The 20,865-nt window shown below is 37.5% G+C and overlaps 1 protein-coding gene across 1 annotated transcript; it reads left to right on the forward strand.

Moving 5' to 3' along the window:
- The first annotated feature begins 1,009 nt into the window (after window positions 1-1,009).
- On the forward strand, window positions 1,010-19,137 carry MYOZ2 (myozenin 2). Its single transcript, XM_009980501.2, has 5 exons — window positions 1,010-1,085; window positions 6,447-6,616; window positions 9,635-9,764; window positions 11,507-11,690; window positions 18,906-19,137. Exons 1-5 carry the CDS (start codon window positions 1,010-1,012, stop codon window positions 19,135-19,137), a joined length of 792 nt encoding a protein of 263 aa, XP_009978803.1.
- Window positions 19,138-20,865: the final 1,728 nt, after the last annotated feature.

Raw genomic sequence — 20,865 nt, forward strand, 5'->3', positions numbered from 1 at the left:
TTAAAACCTTATTTTTAAATGTCTCTTTCCTGGTTATAATGGAGATTATTATTCTCAGAGGTGATGAGGAGATGATCTGTATGACTGTGAGGGGAGCACGCCATTAAATCTTCCAATAAGCTCTGAAAAGGATATAAACTCTCTTTGTTGTGGGTGCAGTTGAATCTTTTCTGTTCCCTTCTTTCGCCAGGAAGATATGAGTGGCTGGAGTGTTTGGTTCTATATATAACTAGTTGATGTCAGCTGGATGCCAATTCCTTTGAAGAGGATCAGCCCCCAGTTTGTCTCGGTACTAGGTACCATGCAGATCCAAGCACAAGGGTAGAAACCATCCTGGACCAGGCAGGTCATCCCCATACATAACTAACTCCTGAAGCTTCAACTAAAGGGTTGAGATCGCTTTTATCTGCACAACAAAACAGTAGGGTAAGTGTATTGTTTCCTGAAATATTTTGACATTGTCTGTCCTACAAACTGTCATATAAAAGACATTTATGTAACCTCTTGACTCTGCAATTAAAAAGATGTTTTTTTTTTTTACTTAGAAATGCACTTTCTTTAAAGATGCCAGAGAATCTCATTTAGTTCTTCAAGTTCTTTATTAGATTAAGAAATGTCAAAATGTAACATTTCTGAAATCATAAACCAAGACGTAATTAAAATATTAGTTATGAATTTACATCTTTTTATATAATGCGTAGATGTGAGAAGGCCTAGACCACTGACACTGATCTTGCTACAGAATTTATGTAGCCAACTCAAAGTCCGTTCCTTCGAATCTTCTACCCACCAGAACATGTCCTAGCATCTGTCTGCAAGCAAGAACTGCCAGTGCATTTTGCGCAATTCGGAGTGCAGTATTTCTAAATTAGAAATAACTAACTTCACTATTCAGCCATTCTAACCAGGCTATTAGAAATTAAAGTCGGCTGAATTGTGCAAGCTGGCTCAACAATGTAAAAATGTGTTGTTTTTTTTCAGCAAGGAAAAATCGTATCAGAAAATCACAATGTTATCACATTCTGCCATGGTCAAAGAGAGGAAACAACAAGCATCAGCCATTATGGATGAAATACACAGCAATGGTATAGCGCTGAACCCAGCTTACTGTATATGCAATGTCCTCTAGCCCTCCCTAATATATTTTTTTAATCATAGAGTTTAACTCTCTTACAGCTTTGTCTCTGGGTGTTTTACCATAAATAATCTTGTGGGAGTATCATGCTGCCTATGGTAACTAATCCTTTTGTAGTTGCCTCTTTTCATTTGAAAGCTATTTTCAGATGAACAACTGCTGTGGAGGAATGAAGTAATCTAACAGCTGATGTACATTCTGCTAGGATAGCCTTTCAGAATATTCTTTGGGGTTAATAACATGACTTCATTCCATTTTAAAAGGCTATCATCTAAGAAACATTCTGATCTGTATCCTCTTCTTTTGCTCAGTTTCACTCTTTTTCATATGAATGATCAAAAATTTTGAAACAAATGTTCACATCTCTGTTCCTTTCTCTCAAACTTTATATTTGTAACTAACAAACTTTACTAGCATTTGGCAATTTTCTCTAATGCACAGCCACTGATTAATGTTATACGAAGAAATTTTACTTTTCTGTTGTTGCACTGATGGAAATGCAGATACTTATGAGAAGGCAGTTTGATTTTCTAAACCAAGTTCTTAAAATTATGATTCCAGTGTGACACCTTTAGAAGCAATTATCTCAGTTGGGAATACAAATCTGCTTGGCTTTCATTAGGTATGTGCTGGATGCTTTTGGAGATCTTTCCAGCCCTCCCCGGGAAGCCTTTTTTACCATCTATGTCAAAGATCAATGTTTTAAAAGTAATAATCACCCCACAAGCCTCACTGAAAAAATAGGGAGCTCTGCTAATATTTAGAATTTATGAAAATTATACCACTCACAGAGGATAAAACACTAAACGTTAAATGCCAGTATTGAAAATCCTTCTTGTTGGCTTTTGCTTCAAAGAATTTGGGGATGGTTTCTGTACTTACTTACTGACCATTGATTACAGGAAGAGTAGGGCAAGAAACATGAGGTTTTTAGGAAAAAAAGTAATGAATTTCAGTGCCTGGTCCTAGTCCTTCTGATATTTCCATATTTTTTTTCTGTAATTTTTATTCCTAAGCAAGTACCTTTTTCCTCCCTCCATTCTGCACTGAACACACGCTTAAGTCTAAAAGCCAGTCTGTCTTTACAGATTTCATCACAACTCCACTTTTTTTTGGGTATTGTAAACCCAAACTATATGTGCCTGAACTAGCCTGAAATAGCCTATAAGCTCTTCAGGGTGATAAAAAAAAAGGTCTTTCATATGTTTGTTTGGAACCAAGCATTTCATATGATAAATGTTGCTACTATTCATAGCAACACTAATAAATCTACCACACAGTCCTTGAAATCATTGGCGTTATTGGATAATCTGTGCTGATGCTTGGCATTTGCCTCACATAATCTGTCCTTTTTATTATTTACGCATTATCAGATTTGCTGTCAGGTTTAGATTCATATACATAGATATGACAGTTTATCCTACAAGATATGCTGTAGTATGTGGTGACTGAAGGCAATTCTAACTCTTTCAGTGTACCTTCTGCTTTTGCATCTTCTTTGGATGCCTAGAAAATTTAAAAGTTGAAAAAAAATATGAAATTTCATGAAATGGGTGTGGTAAGAGTCTGAAATTTGTAACTGTACAAGCTCAGTGAAACCAGTTAACAAACAGAGGGATAATCAAAGCTGCAATCACAGAAAGTATACACTAGTTCTTTGGGATGAAATCTGAACAATTCTTGGAAAAATCAAGGAGAAATCTCGTTTTTAAATGAATAAATTCAGGTCTATTTATTGTTGACATTTAAATTTTCCCCTAATTGTTAATTCAACAAGCTTAACCTGAGATCTGGAGGGTGAACTGCTTCCTTTCTGGGGTTTGTGTCGCAATTAGTAATGAAGGTCCTGCACCTGGTAATAACATAAAAATTAAATGTACTGTTTCAGCCAGTCTCACAGACCTGTGGAACTCCCCACTGTTAACAGAGGCAAACAGTAACCTGTTTATACAGTAACAGTATACTGCAAGCCCCGGTAGCTTGGAAGGACACGCAGAAAGCATACCTCCTGCATTTTTATTTCAGCCTCTTTTTATTATAATGCTCTCAGGTAAACAGTGAATCTCAAATTCCTTGTTAAAAGATATTCATAGTAGAAACAGTTGTTGATAAGATACAAAACCAGCCAAGTTTTTATCAGTGTCTTAGAGATTACCAATCTCTGGGCAAGACCAGTAATGACTGAAAGTCCACATCTCCTGTTGGTCTGTGGGACACGACTGTGTTTTAGAGAAGTTCAACAAGTCATAAAATGCTGCAGGATTAGACACTGACTGTAAACTCTCTTACGGTCTCAGAAGAGAGACTGTAGTAGTAAATCAGCGTGTGGTTGTAGTGCCCTCCCCAACCCCTTGGTTTTTCACTGGCAGACTTGGACTAATCATAACACTTCTAAGGCTACTTGGTGGAGGTAACCATGTATGTAAATACCTATGTTTAAAGAAACCCTTGGATTTTATAAGGCTAGCCTTCAATTACACTTAAATCTCACCTCCTGTTCTATACTATTTCTTAAATGCATTCTTCAGTTGCTACACGATTAACTATCTTTCATGATACAGTTTAAAAATCTTATTTCTAATACTACAACAAACATACTATCTAATATTCACTATTAAAATTTATAATCCAGATTAAGGTATTTAGAAGATTGTAAACTGGAGGATTAAAGGAGATTAGGCGGTGAATGCAGGAGGAACTATATAAATCATATTTAAATACAGTCTGTTATGATTTTAAGCACAGGACAGGAAGGACTTGGCAGGAACAAATTAAGAAATGAAGCTAAAAGTTAAGATTAAGGTTAAACAATGAATTAAACTTCCAGTATTAATTTACAATGTTCATTTATGACATTGCTGTTTTTTTTCTATCATCCTCTAAATGTCCTCCTTTTCTCATTCTTCATCACCTTTTCTGCACTGACACTGAAACGATCCCTAGACACATCATAAAACTGGACAGATGATTAGATTTTACTTGGCAAGAGATTCAAATGAACTTCACACTTATTTTTTGGGATGCTGCCCGGATACACAACTGTGGGTTACAAAGTACCTTGAAGCCTTCAGTCAACATTAACAAGAACAGTACATATGCAAGGGAACAGCAAGGCCCAAAATAGTTAACATCCAGCGTGTCCCAGAAGAATACTGAGTGGTTTGGACAGAGATCTGCAAGCACCTTGACACCCCAGTCTCTGAAGATGTACATCCTACCCACTCTGTGTACAATGAAGAAAAGCTTTTTCTACGTGAAACTGTTGCTGATTTGAGGGCTAAATTTCTTACTCCTTACTAATAAAAAAACATCCAACAGTCCATACCCCTGGGTAATCTTGAGAAATGACAAAATCAAAACATGACTTGTGGGTCTAAATTTCAGGCCGCAGGCCAATAACCAGTGCACTTATCTCAATGACAGAGCCAAAACCCCGCTGCTATCAGTCACTGATATGGCTACACTGGGCAAGCTGAGTCATTTTCTTCCATGTTAAGAACCCTCTGTTTTGTAGTTACCTCTTAAATAACAGGAGGGTGTTAGGATTCTTTGCGCATATTGATCCAAAGCAGAAGTACACGCTCCAGCTCACACTACAATTAGCCTGCTCTTACTCCAGCTAAATCTATTGCAAACATTCAATTGGAATCAGTATGAACAGAAGTGATGCACTCCAGGGCCCACAAACTTGTTTGATTTACTACATGGAAAACTCTTTTCTATACAGCTTCGGCTAAATATTTAATATATCTGTCTTAATTAAGTCTTCCTAAACGTCAGCCAATCACACTGTTTTTCAAACATCAAGTTACTAGGAGACATGTGCCATGTTGAACATGTCATTTACTCAAAATGAAACTCTGCATATGCAATGTTAACTTTCTCATTCCGTACCTTCTGCAGTTAACTAATTTGTAATGTTTATTTTAAACCGGGCTTCCTGTGCACTTACTCTGGAAGCATGATGCAGTATCTTACAAGTAATCTGCTTTCATTCATTTTAATGCCTTAAAATATCTGTCAAAGTTCAGAACTTTAAATCCTGTAGACCACAAGAATATGTGAAAAAATAGAATGTTTTGTTATTAAAGAAATAACAGAATGTGACTTTGAATAAGCGGATCAAAGAAACATACTACACCATTGATATAATCCTCAAAGCACACTGCTTCTTCCTATTTTTCTTCCTGAAGCTTATGAACTGAGGAGAGCAATTTCAATTAATAAAACGATAAATATTAAAGTAAGTGCAATAGGAATTATTTTCTTTAAAATTCTGTTTCACTCTGTGATCCAATTATTGTTATATTTGTTAAATTCTACAACGTTCTAAGCAGAAATAAATTAGTAGAAAATGGTTTGTTGGGTGCTGAAGTTACTGTATTCTAAGGTTTAAGCTTTATCTATAGGTTGAGGACATCTAGGGAGAGAGTTCAGTCACTAAGCAACAGCTTGCTCATTGTCACCAGCATCCCAGTTTCCAGAACATTACCACGAAGATGACCAGTAGAGTTGCTGATATTCAGAGTTCTCCATTTACAGTCCCAGTTGATCTCCCCTTCCCCTGCTTATGCATTTTTATTTTCAAATCACCCAGGAGGTCACTAAAGACAAAGAAGGAATTTTTCCCAAGCAGTCAATACAGTAATATTGCATCTAGTAATTCAGTTTCCTCTTAGAAAGAACTAAAAATAAAATCTTCTAAATGTATCATTTCATAGAAGCATGAGCTTTATTTTGGAAGCTTCTTTCAATATAGTTAAAAATATGTTATTACAGATTTTCTAATGCAAGTACAAAACATGTCCCGAATTTTAAAAGCAGGCAGAATATTAACGAATAACTGAAAATAAAATGTTTATAAGCAATAAGAAACTGGTAGGTATGTTTAAAAAGGGTTACCTGCTAATCTATCCAACACAGGACACACAAAGCTAACTGAAGGTTTAACGTGGGAAGACTGGGATCAGATGGAGTTTTGTTCCTGGTTTCAGCAGAAGCCAGTTTTTATCTGTCTGCTATTAAGAGAGTGTGTAGGAATTATAGATCTGATTTTGATAACAGCTGGATGTCATTCAACTGAAGTAAATTTGGAGCTTGAGGTGCTTAGCATCTCCAAAAAAACAGGTTTGTGCTTTTCCACACTCTGCTCCAAAATTTTGGAAGAATGATTAATTTCACTAACACTGTATGAAGCTATGTTATGTGCTAGATTAGTCTGCATTAACATGTTGTTGGATTTCAGGTGTAGGGTATGCATTATCAGGCATTTAAGAAAAACCAAGGTATGTATTTATCCATTGTATTGCAGTTTCACCCACCTTAAACCTTGGAAAAAAGGTCAGCACTCCCAGAGATATCATGGTAGAGGAACTATCGACACTCAGCAACAGAGGTGCAAGACTCTTCAAGAGACGTCAGCGGAGATCTGACAAATATACATACGAAAATTATCATTATGTAGCAAACAAGCCAAGAAATGTAAGTATTTTGTAATAACTTATTAATGAAACTCAATAAGACCAGCTTGGGTTCCCTTGGTGCTCATGATACACATTGTGAATGATTTATTTGTCGTTTCAGGACGAATGAAAGCAAAATTCTGTACTAGAATAAGGCTAACATGAAGTGAACCATTTGTATTTTATTGAGCTCCTACAGAGAAAAAACCTAAAAGCCTTAGTGTTTAAGAACATCAGATTCAAATCATTCTCATTCAAATTTGATTCAGGCTACTAGTGATGTTATCCGGTAACAATTGCTCATTGACTACTAAAAATTAACTAGTTAATGATATACAAAAGGCTGTAAGAAATAAGTCTGTTTCATGCAACCAGCAAGTGTTTTTATTAAAATAAGTTGGTGGTCTGAACATGGTTCCCAGGCAGCAAAATGACTCTCACAACTGGCACTAATACATTTCTGGCCTGCCTATCGTAACAAGGAGAAAAAGAATGGAGCTTGTCACTGAAAGACAATTATTCTTCGAACCAGTCCTTGAGGAACTGGGTTAAAGCATTACTGATACCTGGGAATCCTCATGGCAGCAACTAAACACACCTGGCGCTTGTCTCATCTGTGGCCTTTGCAAAATATTTAACCCTTTTGTTTAACCTCTGGAAATAGAGACAACAACATTCATAAATTTGACCTAACTCTCCCGTGTGTTGCAAGGTTTAATTATCTCAACATGAATACTCTATGCCCAGTCTAATACAACACACAAGCAGCCCCTCTAATTCCAGTATTGCATTATTTTCTTCTTCACAGTTAAGTGCATGCATCCCCACTGATTTCGGATACAAAGGTATGCCACTGAAGAAGCAGAATTTGTCCTAGTACTTTCAAGCTGCTGTGGAGATTAAAAGAAATACACGCTACAAAAGTTAATTAGTGTTAATTAACCCAAGAAATATTTCTTGTAGAATAGCAATTGTGTTTCCCTGAAGCTTTTACAACTGATCATTGCATAGGTGGTGCTATGATTGTGTTGGCACCCAACCCCTACAGAATCCATACAAAGACTTTGACTCAATTCTTTAATCTTCACTTGGGATAAGAAAAAGAGTAACTACATGTAATGTATTGTTGTGATGTAAGCTAAAGTTTGTATCGGTACAAATAGGGAACTATTGCAATTTACCGTTGTCCATGCTAACCAAAATGTTGAGGGATCTCACAACAATCAGAGAGGTGAGTATTGGAGCTGAGTTCAATATTTCCAATATCACAGCTGAAATCCCTAAAATATTTTTGTTCCCTTTGAAGGAATTCTCTATCCTTTGTTGACCGTAAAGGTAATTCTGTGGCCTTTACATTTCCCATAGAAAAAATTAACTTTACTTTGGAAGAAAAATATGTCTTATTATCCTGTGTCATAGAATAAAGATTTTTACTTTTTTTTTTATGGTGCAGATATTTCAAACTTCTTTGGTCACTCACTCACAACAGAAATTAAATTACATGGGGATAAAATGGGATCATGTTAGAGTTTTGATAAATCTGCCTTTTAAAAATAAATCTGCACAGAAGAAAGCCAATATAAAAAATTTGAATGTCTTTTCACACCCAAAACTATTATTAGAACACTATTATTTAGAAGCCCATCTACGAATACTGTCCCTCCAATTTCTCCCTCTATTATTAGAAGCTACACAGATAAATTCTGAGCACAGCACCATCAGTCTCATCAGAATTTCTGTATCCATTCCTCGCTTTTGCTACTAAGTATGACAGATCAGTTCCCCTCTAGTTTACTTCTCACAACACCATATAAAGCACACATGCTATAGAGTGAGTACGACATTCTGACATGTGAACAAAATGATGCCTCTTTGGTTTCTGTTCCTGTTCCTTAAATGTCTATTTAGTTACCACTGGTGCTGTCTTCATCATCTTTGTGATTCTGCCTGCCAAAATTAATCTTTCTAGCAAATTTCATGGTGGCTAGAAAACATTCTGCCTTGATCTTTTTTTTTGTTTTAAGTTTAAACAAGTATTATTTGCTTGCTTTCCTACTTTAAGAAACTCTTACTCTAAAACAGTCTATATTTAAATTGCTTTTAGCCTATGTGTCATAGCTAAAATAAGATACTGACTTCTTATGAGACTCTAATTCTCTATTTATGCAACAATGATTAAGCCTTTGGATGTTTCCTTAGAGCAAATGACCTGATAGGAAGGTGGAAAATAACAGCATATCATGAATCTCCAGAAAGTGACCTGCACTGAAGTTCTTGTTTCTATTACAAAGAAAGGAAAATAAAATCCCTAACAAAAGCGATTTAACAAATGCAGTGAATTTTTAACTGATATGGGAAGAGACACTTCAGTGCTTTGAAACTCAGATGGCTCAAACTTGCCAGATTTCTTGAACTTTTGGGTAGCAAGGGTGCTCTATCTGGCACATAACAGCTTCTAGTGTCTATTGATCGAGGGGACACATTTTATGGGCCTCCCTGCCAAAGTGACCAGGTCTACTCTTTGCTGTGAACCACACAGCCCACATGCACAGGTAGATGCTATGGTGATCGGTGTAAGCAGCAGATGGGATGAACTCTCTCCGTAGACTGTGTACCAATATTACAATATCCCAATCTGAGGAAAAGGTCAGACAACTCAGCTGGATGGTTATAAGGCTTTAGGAGTCTTGTTGACCTAGTACACACCACCTCCGCTCCTTTCAGTAAAGCATTCACACAGCTGTAATACAGACATTTAAAATCGTGCTGGGATATCACTATTAACACCGAAGAATTCATCATTTTTGCCTACATAGCCAATGTAAGGGAGTTGTGAAACTGTTCCGTCTTCTGGCTAAGAGCCAGAAAATCCTGGGGAGTGCTACAGGGCACCCAGCAGCAGGACAGTATGCCTCCGGATAGTACACCCTGGGTCTCAGATCTGGGCTGTAAACTGGAGTATCACTCCACCTCTCAACAGAGAATCACAGAGGCTTTTTTAGCCTGTGCTGTCAATGATGCTTCTGTTTGAATGCAGCGCGGAGAGCCCATACAGAGTGTTAAAATGGACGGCCTCAGTGTGGAAGGAATTCCCCAGCATGCCCCGATGACACCTCCTAATACACCTGATCCCCGGAGCCCACCACACCCTGACAACATCGCCCCAGGTAATACATGAGTTTACAGACATTAAATATATTTAGTTCTCATTCCACAGCAGAGGAAGGATCTCTTTATAAAACAGTTTCTTCAACAAGAATTTGTTAATGGACTTACTATTAGAAATGGATCAGTTTGAGTCTGATAACTCATCAGAATCTCCCACAGAAATGTAAAGTGGTGCTCTTCAGTTGTTTCTGTTCATTTTTAAAGATTTCATATGCCTTTTGTACTACTTCTCCCTAAACTGAAAACATACACTAATATCAAGACAGGTTGCTCCTATATGTACTAGTCTTATAAACATTGAGAAACAGATCCTTAGATTTAAAAGCAGATTAACATACTGATTTTGCTTTACCAAACTTTTGTTTCTAATATGCAACACTGCTCAACAGTCTGAAAGTTATCCATTGCAGTGTAATTACCCATAAACATAAATCTGAAGTCACTAAGTTTTGCTAGAAACCTTTACAGAGGAGTAACTTCAAAAGGAATTTGCCTCTGGGTGCATAAACTGTTGTTTTGTGAGTCCTCAACTGTGAGGGTACTGTTGTCTTTATTTAAAGCAGTGAGCTACAAGAAGGCCTTATTTTGTATTCTTTCAAGACTAGAGAAGGCTAATCTGTTTTAATTAATTTATTCAGTGATATAGCCCTTCTTCCTGTTTATGAATTATCCATGAGCAGACTGTGGTTTTCACAAATTCATTCTTTGTTCGGAATTACTCAATGCATGTTTTGTGCAGACCTTTTCCAGTCTATGTAAACTAGGTCAATGCTACTCTGTTAGTGACTGCTAAGATTCTGTGCATCCATTGGTCAAATACAATGCAGAGAGAGGTAATTTCCATTGCTAAGACATGATAGAAATCTTCAAGCCTTTAGGCAAAAAAAGGTCTGGCAAAAGGAGTAGATATTAAACAACAGGTTTTTTTTAAGCTTATAGAAAGAAACAGCATTAATTTTAAGAGCTAGATGCAGTGAGAGGGTAAAAGGGTAGAATAGATTTTCCTTGGTTTTCAAATAAATAGTGTAACTCATATAATTGGATTATCCATTGCTGGTTTTAATTCTTCAAATTGTCTGGCTTTCCACTCCCCGCCCCTATTTATTCCTGCCGTATTGTACTTGGCTTTAGAAGAAATCACACTGAATATGGAGTTTATTTATTTAGTAAAATTCTGATCAGAGCTTGATCCTCAGATGATTATGCAGGGAAAACAACTGATTCTTCACTTTTTCAGATGGCAAAAAGGACCAGAGAACTAAGTAGGTAGGACATTTTAAAGCATCTAAGGCAGAGGCAAAGAAAAAAACTCCACTATAATGGCTGTTACCTTAATTCATTTTAATACTTTTGGAAAATTTCACTCAAAGACTATAGAATTACCTTATTTTTAACCAAATGGCTGTTTTAAAAATCTTTTTGTCAATTCAGTCCATGGGCTGTGTAGTTATAGTCTGGTTTCAAACACATACTCATAATGATAGAAACAAATTTATGTAAAACTAAAATAAACTTAGCCTCAAAAGAGGGTGGAGTACTTTGGAGCAGTTATCTAAAAGGCTACAAATTCCCTCTGTCAGCTTTCTGTTTCTGTGTAGGTTTGGCCAGGTGACTTGATCCAATCGTTCATTTTACCTAACTGTGAAATAATGGGATCTTACTTCCTAATTACATGGATAGTGGTAATGAAGCAGAAAACTCAAAGTATTATTACAACAGTTTTGCCTTGATCACCTTGCAGGATATTCTGGACCACTGAAAGAAATTCCTCCTGAAAAGTTCAACACTACTTCTGTGCCAAAGTATTACCAGTCTCCCTGGATAGAAGCCATTAGGGATGACCCAGAGCTGCTGGAAGCTTTATATCCTAAGCTTTTTAAACCTGAAGCAAAGCCAGAACTGCCTGACTACAGGAGCTTTAACAGGTAATTCTGAATGGACACTGAATTTTACAGTGCAGAGAAAAATTACTATGAAATGAAATATTTCCATCAGCTGTAAAAAAACCCTACCAGCTGTGTTTGCAAGTATAAGCATAAACATGTACACAGACTACAAGTGGCAAACAAGAGCATAAGGGAGGAACCTAGTCTCTCTCTAAAGTACGGATCCGAAATTAAATTGTAGATCCAGGAATGCAAGACGAATTGTTGAAAATTTTGAAAGAAAGAAGGAAATTATTAGAATCCAGTGTACTCAATAAATGGGAAACATGGGCTATAGCAATGCTTCAAACTCCTTTCAGTATTTCTGTTGTTAACTCCAGTAGGAATGGAATTGTAAGATCTAGCAGGGAAACTCTCAGTCAAAACTTTCTTTGTAAGCTGTATAATGCAAACCAGCCTATTTTTCTTCTAATATAACACATGGTTTGTTTCTTATGTAATGATAGAACAATGAACTTTATCCCTCAGCCAATCCCTCACACCAAATAGTTAGCAGATAGCATATTTTATTGCAGTTAACATTTTTTATATCTTTGACAACCTTCAGTAACAAATTAACACAGAAAATATTACAAGCAGACTTAAAAAACATTTAAAGTAGAACGGGATCTGAGAGTGAAGTTATTTACATAGTAACTAGTCTGAGGCTTTCAGTAGAACCTCTAAATATATGGACAATATTGAGGTTTGAACTATTTTGAAAGTTTTAAAACACATTCTTACTTATGTCTTTTGCTTTCATTCATACCATTCTCACTATCTTTATTTATTGAACTTATGGACACTTTTTCTCTAAATAACCCCTGCTGAGTTCCAGACAGCTGAGCCAAACCAAAAACCCTTCCTCAAAACCCCAGACAGCAATCTATTGAAAAAGAAAATAACTCATGGCAATACAAACTTAGAAAAAAATAACACAAACATCACTTGTGTTCCTGCAGTTGAGGTGGGCCTCAACTATGAGTGCAAAGACTAAAAAATTACACAATTCAACATCAAAACTGGCACTGCAGACACTACACTAACTCTGATTTCATAACAGCCATATACATCACCATGTTAATAATTAAGTCTGTGTGTCATACTCTTCTCAGCAGACAAAACAGCAAATACAAGCCCAAGAGACGTGCCACAGCTGCTAACACTGGAACAGTAACAGCACAGTTTATGTACTATGGTTATTAAAAAACCACACAAACAGCCCAACAACAATAAAAAAAAGCCAAAGATACATATACATGGAATAGAGACAGGATCAGTTCTCTCTCTTACAAGAGAGATTCTGAATCCATCATGCGAGTCGTTACTGGGAAAGACAGGATCAGACAGGGCCCCATTAATAGGGATTAGTGTCTTGAGATGGTATATGATGGCTTCTTTGTGGCTTTTTAGCTGCTCTGTGGTCTCATAGTCTGTTAGTTGTCCTCTCCAATAACTGTTCGGATTTCTTTCTATGAGGATTTTCTCTATGTATGACACGGCAGAACTGTGGCTCACTACAGTCCGAATTTCTTGAACGTATGTGCATTCACATAAGGGAAAGGTCAATATTCTCTCTTGTTACTGCCATAAAAACCTAAAACCACGCACATAAATCCAGATCCAAACTATGAAATTGGCAAATTCAAAACACGAGGCATGCAAATATAATCCACTACAACTCTCCTCCTCATGGAAAAAATCCACATCCAAAAGAAAATAAAAGGATGCCTGGTGGACCTAGAAGATCTGTTACATACAGCACACTCAGGTTTATGTTTTCTAGCAAGAAGGATTAGATCCAAAAAGGAATTGAGAATTTGCTAAATTGAAATTCAAGATACTAACCTCTTGGAGAGGATTTTACAGCCATTATTTAGGTGTCTACACTCCTAAAAATACACAAGAGAGTGGTGTGTCTGACTGGGGGATTCAAAATGGACAGTACATTGCATGTCAAGGTAACCAACAGAAAACATTATAGAGAAGGCTAAATGTAACTTAAATTTCTCTTTGCTAAGGCCAACAGCACCTAATTCTGTCTGCCTGTCTTCAGGTCAAGGCTAGATTAAAGTCTTCCTTTCCAAAAACAGAGGAGGGGTCACATGTATTCTTTTAAAATTTGTATAGACAATAAGGTTCATTTCTTTGGAAAAAGCATTTTCCTAGAATGTGGCCAGCCTGGATTTATTTCTACAGGAAGGTCAAACCCTGAGAAGAGGTGTAACAATCTGGCTTCTGGCTCTTCCACAGAAGAGGTGGGAACACTCTTCACTTCCCTTATTAAGACCTGTGCCATAGCACAGAAAATAATAAGCCTCTTTGGGCTAGAGGGAGTAAACATCTTTTCTCCAGCTGAACAATTAAGACACTTGGGGAAAGAGAAACCTGGGCCTACATCTGAGTTCCCATGTCTTTCAGTGCACTTTCTTCAATTACTGCTTACAGTAAACTAAACAAACAGATTTAGAAGCAGAAAACAGGACCTGCACTTCTCTGCTATTAGTTGTGTGGCCTGGTGTTTAGGCTAAGAGTCCTACTCTGTAATTTTTTATTTCTGGGTAGCATTTTTGCTGGAATACTGTGAGCAGTGAGCTCCACTCTTATGAAGAGATGCCCTCAGGCTGAAGACAATCCCAATTTCTTGCAGAATAGCTCTGGTCACAAACATACTATTATTTGATACAGAGGTTCAACAATAACAGCCATGGATTTTGAGTGAAAGTGCCTTGATGTGCTACTTTGCTCAAAGCTTGCTGCAGTAGCATATTATGTGTGTTTTCAAGTATGGACGTTTAGGCAAAAGACTATTAATTAGAGAATCACATATGGGCTTTGGTGTAAGATGGGTGCAGCTGCCAGTATAGCCAAGATAAAGGCAAATCTGAGCATTTGTGTAAGGAAAATGTTAGGCATCTCAGGAATTTCACAGCCTATGGGCTTTGCACATAAGGTGAGGTATCTCTTTGGACTTCTGTGCCCAGATCCTACTAAGTCATTCTGTGCATCTAGGTCACAGCATCCTTGTCTTCTTTAATTGCAGTCTTGGAGAGAAAGCAAATGATACTGTATTAAACATCTAGAGTGCAATATAATGGCACCATTTTGTTATCAGTGAGGGTATCAGTCACAGCTTTCTATCACGCTTCATCATTCAATAAAGTGCCATTACGTTTATTCTCCTGCAAAACACTGGTACAGTCATCATGAGTCAGGAAGGGATGTGGTTAACAGAAAGTGTGATGCACAGGACTCCCCAAGGAAATGGGCCTGAGATTCTTCCCAGTTTATTCAGTGGTATCTGCTAAAATGGCACTCAGACTTTACAGGCCATAGGCAGGTTCCTTTCAGCTTTGCTTCTTACACAACAAAATGTAAAAGCAACACAACTTCGGCAGCTAGGGACATCCAATGTGTTGAAACAGATGCACACACACAGGGTTTAACAGTACATTCAGCACTAAACAGCATTCAGACTTTTTTTCTACTGCCGGCAATGAAGAGGCGACTCTGAGCCCTGTAGCAGTGCAATTTTTGTAACAGCAGCAGAATCAGAACTAAGGAATTCATAGAGGCATTAGTCGGGGTCTAGTACACATTTCATGCTGCAGGGATCTTGTGATGCTGGCAGGTCAATGAAGGAAGAAGTCGTGGCAGAAAATGTCAAGCACGTTTGCCTTGTGAGGCAGGGCTTTCTGTGAGACAGCCAGTAACGGTTCAACAGCACACAGCACTAGACAGAATGCAGGACCAGAGAAATTGGATTCTGAGGATCTCTGAATAGACCGTTCAGACGAGCTACCCTTCTTCCTCCTGCATGAAAATGAATCTGTGCTAGCAGACAAATGCTGCAGAACAGAGCCACACAATCTGATTTCTCTTGGAGATTAATTCCTATTAGGATTGAAGAACTATTTACTGGTGAAAAATTTTCTAGCCTCTTTTACCAGTGTGGAAGCACCTAGTAATCATCTGTGGGAAAGACAGCATGAATCTACATTTGTTCAGGAGTTTGTAATATTAGTTAAATTAGTACCTTTATTCCATCTGCTTTCTTGAAGCTGGATAAACTGTCAAAGGTAGAGTTATGAGTAACATACAAAGCACTACATCTCACTCACATAAGACAAGCAAGTCTGACTAGTTCTACCTCCCCTACCAGATAAATTCTTCCTCAGCTTTCTCAACTCCCAAAGACTACTGTTTCAAAAACACTACAGGAATCAAGTCCATCTGGACTGGACTCTGTTTTTATTGGCTAATGGATTCTGAACTCCATAGTAAAAATACTGAGATCCAGAGCCTCAAACAAGTTTTGGGTGCTAACTTGAAGTGATGTGAGATTAGTGGAAACTGGGTGCTTAGCCAGTTTCTTAGCACCTAAATACCTCTGTGGAATTGGCATTAGCTCTTGCACTAAGCTACCGTGAAGCTCTGAGCATTTTGCAAGGTCAAGTTCTTTGCTCCTATGTCTCCTTTTCGCACAGAATTAACAATGAGCAGAATGTACTAAGAATGACAATCCAGTTTTAAAATGTGAAACTCACATTTTTTGTAATTATTTAATTGAAGGTGCTAATCCAGTACAGCTAAAACTTTTATTCGGACTTTCCCAAATGATCAACTACAAGTAGTTTCCTATGTTGAGATAATATAATGTTCAATAAGAAAGACTGCAGGAAAAAAAAAAAAGAAGCCCTGTTAAAAATAAACACGGTTGTGCCTGCTATTATTAAACCATGCACCTACTTTTTAGGAATATGCAAAGTTAATACTAAACAATCTCTTACACTTCCTGGTGCCACTTCTTATGGCTCTGAACCAGCATTTCCACTCCTATTATGAGCAATGACTACTGGAATTTTTTACACATGAGTTTTAGGCTTCTGCACAATGAATCAGAGCTCAAGTGATACAGTCGATGTGCACACAACACAGGTCGTTACAACACCATGCTGTCAGACAGGTTATTGCTCACAAAAATATACTGCTGCTATAGAGGAAAATTAACATGTATTAGCCAATTACTGTACTCTCCTTTATGTCACTCATCATGTGCTTCTGCCTAGCACGCAGGAATGCATAATTCTCTGAGGTCAGACTTTGTATAGGAACTACATGGGGGTTTTTTCCATAAGATATTTGAATCCCCATAGAACACCCTCCTCTTTCTGTTATCAACAGAAATGTGATGTATTTAAAACCCAAAAATACTACAATGAGGAAGTTTTACATTATAGAATTGTTTTTGCATTTTATAGAGCTATTACTGTTTTGTTCATATTGATTATCCCTTTAATTTACATATTGATGAGAACTAAATATTACAACAATGCGAGAATGTGTATCTTAATTAAAGCAGCAATTAAAACAATCTTTATTATCCTGTAAGATGTAGATCACTAGATTCACTCTGTGCCAATTATCAAGCAATTATTTTTAATCAGTATCATACGGTATCCAATTTGACATCGTGACCTAGAAGACGGTTTCACAAGAAAAGCTTGATATCACAGGCACCATGTGTAAAGAATTTCCTTTGACCTCAAGAGAGTTTAATGCCTGGACTGGCTGCTGCTGCAAAATCTTGTCTTATCTTCATCTGAGTAACAGTTTTAGAGCTTAATCCAAAGCAACGCTCTTCCCTCTGTAAGTGTGCATGCCCAGAACTTTCATGATTTTTTGTATCTTACAGGATTGATCTGTTGGAGTTAACACCATCCACTTCAACAAATGCTGCTCATACTGAAATTCAGTGAATTATCTGTGCAATGACACAGCAGTACCATTTATTTTAAGTCACGGATTCATTTTTCTGAATTAATCTCTTTTTTTCTTCTGCGTATTTAATTCTCCCTAGGTTTTGTTTATCTATAGTTATCTTGCTGAAAACCCTAGTCAAATCTTCAACTGATCTCTTTTTGTTTCCATTGGTATTAATTTCTCAGGGCTTCTGCTATAATACCTAGTGCCACTGGAAATACATACCAGCAGATCTGTTGTTTTGTATCGAACATACAAAATGTATCAAGGCTGGTGAAATTCCATTTCCATAATTTTTTTTTCGTATGCCACTATGCATCTAGCTTTGCAGAAACCAGGTGCTCCTGTGTAGTTCAAAAATCTGACACTCTTAACTGGCCAGAATATAACCCAGCAAAGTTATGTGCTCTGCATTTTGATCAGCTGCATATAGTAGTCTGTTTGGTCACGTTTGCTTATACAAAGGAGACTGAAAAAAATGACAGAAAAACTCAAGGTTCTTTTTTTCAGCCTAGAAAACTGCAAATATAGAAGAATCACGGGAGGTATATTTGGAAATACTGTCGTTTTAAAATATTTGCAAATGTATGCAACAGTCAGCTCCTGCTTACTATTTTTTATCTTTCAGTTTCTCCGCCTTATCGCCTGAGGGAACATTTACATTTAAATAACATGAAAAATACTGATCATAGACTAGGGGCCAATGTCAGCCAGTGTTTCAAGGTTTAGTTACATAAACATTTTCTTCAGAAACAAAGCTGGCGTAAGAAGTCCTCACCCATTCCCCTCCTTCCCAGGGCCTGTTGTCTTTGGCTGTTCTCTGCTTCACATTACGCTTTACTGCCTCCTCACTTGTACTGTTGCAATTGTTTGAGAGGAATGATACAAACTAGATTGCTGAAATAAGCTGGATTTTAAAATCTCCTTTGTTTTGAAGGGTCTTTGTTTCCAGAACTGACCCAAGTTTATAGCACACTCCACATACACTGTAACTGGTACAACAATATGGCGCTGAAATACAGTGTAGTCGGAGGAATAAGCAGCTGGGGATAGGAGAAAATGGGATGAGAACTTCCTAAACTAATTACCTGCTAGAGATAATGCGTTGAAATATGTTTTATGATTTATCAACTTATCACCACCAAAGTAAGTTTTGTAACTGTGACTCACCAAGCACAAGGTTTTCTTGCAACACCTTTTTCCCTCGGCTTTTCCGTCCATTTGAACTTTGAAGTAGGCTGAAGGCTTTGTCTACGGGAAAATAAATTGAATCTTAAAGAGAATTTGCCAGAAAAACAATCAGAATGTTTCCCAAAAGCTTGAAAATGTAAACAAGAAATTGTACTGAATCTGTACCATTAAAATAGCTTCTATTCTTTTCAGCTTCTGGGAGAAAAAGAAAACAGATATTTTTAAAATCACATTTTACTTTTATTTCTCTAATATCTACAGAGTTGCCACTCCCTTTGGTGGTTTTGAGCGAGCATCAAAGCTGGTTAAATTCAAGGTACCAGATTTTAATCTACTGATGCTAAATGATCCCCGATTCATGATCCTTGCAAACCCTCTTGCTACCAGAAGATCCTTCAATAGGACTCCTAAAGGATGGACATCCGAGAATATTCCTGTAGTGTTCATTCAGCCTTCGGATTCCAACACTGTTCCAGAAACAGAGGACCTGTGAGAGAAGCTGCACTTTACATCATACAAAATGCTGAAAGCTGCACATCTGTGTATTTTTGGTCCAAATATTACTACAGGCTACTGACGAAGTTTTTCCTTGGCAGCTGGAGTATAAATAATAATGTCTGTTGCAGTGACTCTTTTCTGGAGCCTGGTTTCATCTGTAGACATGATATAAATAAAGTTTGGCAAATATGGCAAAAGTGACTGAGATATTTTCTATTTGTGTTTACATGTTCTTCTTTCACTTCAGCGAAAACTACAGTATTTCTAAAACCTTTGTTTGTCATTTAAGAACAAGTGTATTAAGACAAACAAGTCACAGTACTGTCAAGGGATTCGATTTGACAGGCATGCTGATTACGGTAAAACAGCTGAGCAATACCACAGCAGTGCACTCCGTGCACTCCGAGTACGGCTTGCTCAAGATAAGCTCTGACAAATCAACGTCTTTTCCCAATCCTACTTTCAGGCAAAGTTAAGAATTTTGTCATTAATTCAGAGACACCAAGTTTAGATCATTTTCCTCCTTTCCGACTCTTAGCTTTAATTATGGACATCATTATCCACGTCAGCTGGATTTGTTTGCAGAAAATGCAGTAAATTTGGCAATGACAAGGATTACATACTGGTATGAAAAAGCGCAGAGGTATTTCCTGGATAAGTCTAGGATGTTTGTGTTAATCACAACTAAAAAACCCACCAGTGACTGGTTATGTCGAACATACCAAATTAGTATCACTGAGCTGAGTTACCACAAATGCTTTTGCAACTAGAAAGAAATTTCATACACCTTTTCCCCCACAGCCATAGTATATACTGAGACTCAAAAGCATGCGAGTTTTCTTGCTCCTGATACGCTGGCAAGCTCTGACATTTTAGAAATACAAGATTCAGACTCTTATTAAGCATTGGTAACTGCACAGGGGGCAGGCAAAAATCAGTAGGAGGGTCTTGTTTTTCGGTGTCATTTTTCAGGTTACAACTACATTCTAGTAAGAGGCAAGCATCACTGTAATAACTGCTTGTTTCTAAATGCTTTCATGTCTGAGAAGCATCCAGCATCTGCAGGCTGGATATTCTAACACACAGTTTAGTTTGTATGTGTTTTGAAACAGCAAACTTTGCTTCAACCAATAGGCCACTCTCCTTTCATATATCCTAGATGCTTCTCCAGGGCATTACGGACTCTAGGCATGCACACAACATCCAAAAGGCTTCTGGGTATCTCAGATACTCATTTTTTCGTTAAATCAGAGTATTCATAAAATTTTGCGAGCTCTATAGTAAGATGTTAATCAAATTTTATCTCAAAATGAAACCCACAGAAGATGATATTGTAGTGGGAATCTGCTATAGGCCACCCTGTCAGGACGGTGAGGCTGATGAACTATTTTTTAAACAACTGGGGGAAGTCTCACGCTCACTAGCCCTTGTCCTTGTGGGTGACTTTAACCTACCTGATGTCTGCTGGAAGTATAACACGGCAGTCAGGAAACAGTCTAGGCGATTCCTGCAGTGTGTGGAGGACAACTTCCTATCACAACTAGTCAGTGAACCGACTAGAGAAGGTGCTCCCCTAGACCTGCTGTTTGTGAACAGAGAAGGTCTCGTGGGAGATGTGATGGTTGGAGGATGCCTGGGGCATAGTGACCATGAGATAATAGAATTCTCAATTCTAGGGGAAGTTAGGAGGGGGAGCACTAAAACGGCCAAGCTGGACTTTGGG

Source organism: Tauraco erythrolophus, chromosome 5, assembly GCF_009769465.1.
Source record: "Tauraco erythrolophus isolate bTauEry1 chromosome 5, bTauEry1.pri, whole genome shotgun sequence".
Taxonomy (NCBI): Eukaryota; Metazoa; Chordata; class Aves; order Musophagiformes; family Musophagidae; genus Tauraco; species Tauraco erythrolophus.

Excerpts from the sequence above, each read along its gene's own strand:
- MYOZ2 (XM_009980501.2), top strand. The coding sequence starts at position 1,010 with ATGTTATCACATTCTGCCATGGTCAAAGAGAGGAAACAACAAGCATCA. Across the intron at positions 1,086-6,446 it reads GGATGAAATACACAGCAATG|TTTCACCCACCTTAAACCTT; the intron begins GTATAGCGCTGA and ends ATTGTATTGCAG. Across the intron at positions 6,617-9,634 it reads TAGCAAACAAGCCAAGAAAT|CGCGGAGAGCCCATACAGAG; the intron begins GTAAGTATTTTG and ends GTTTGAATGCAG.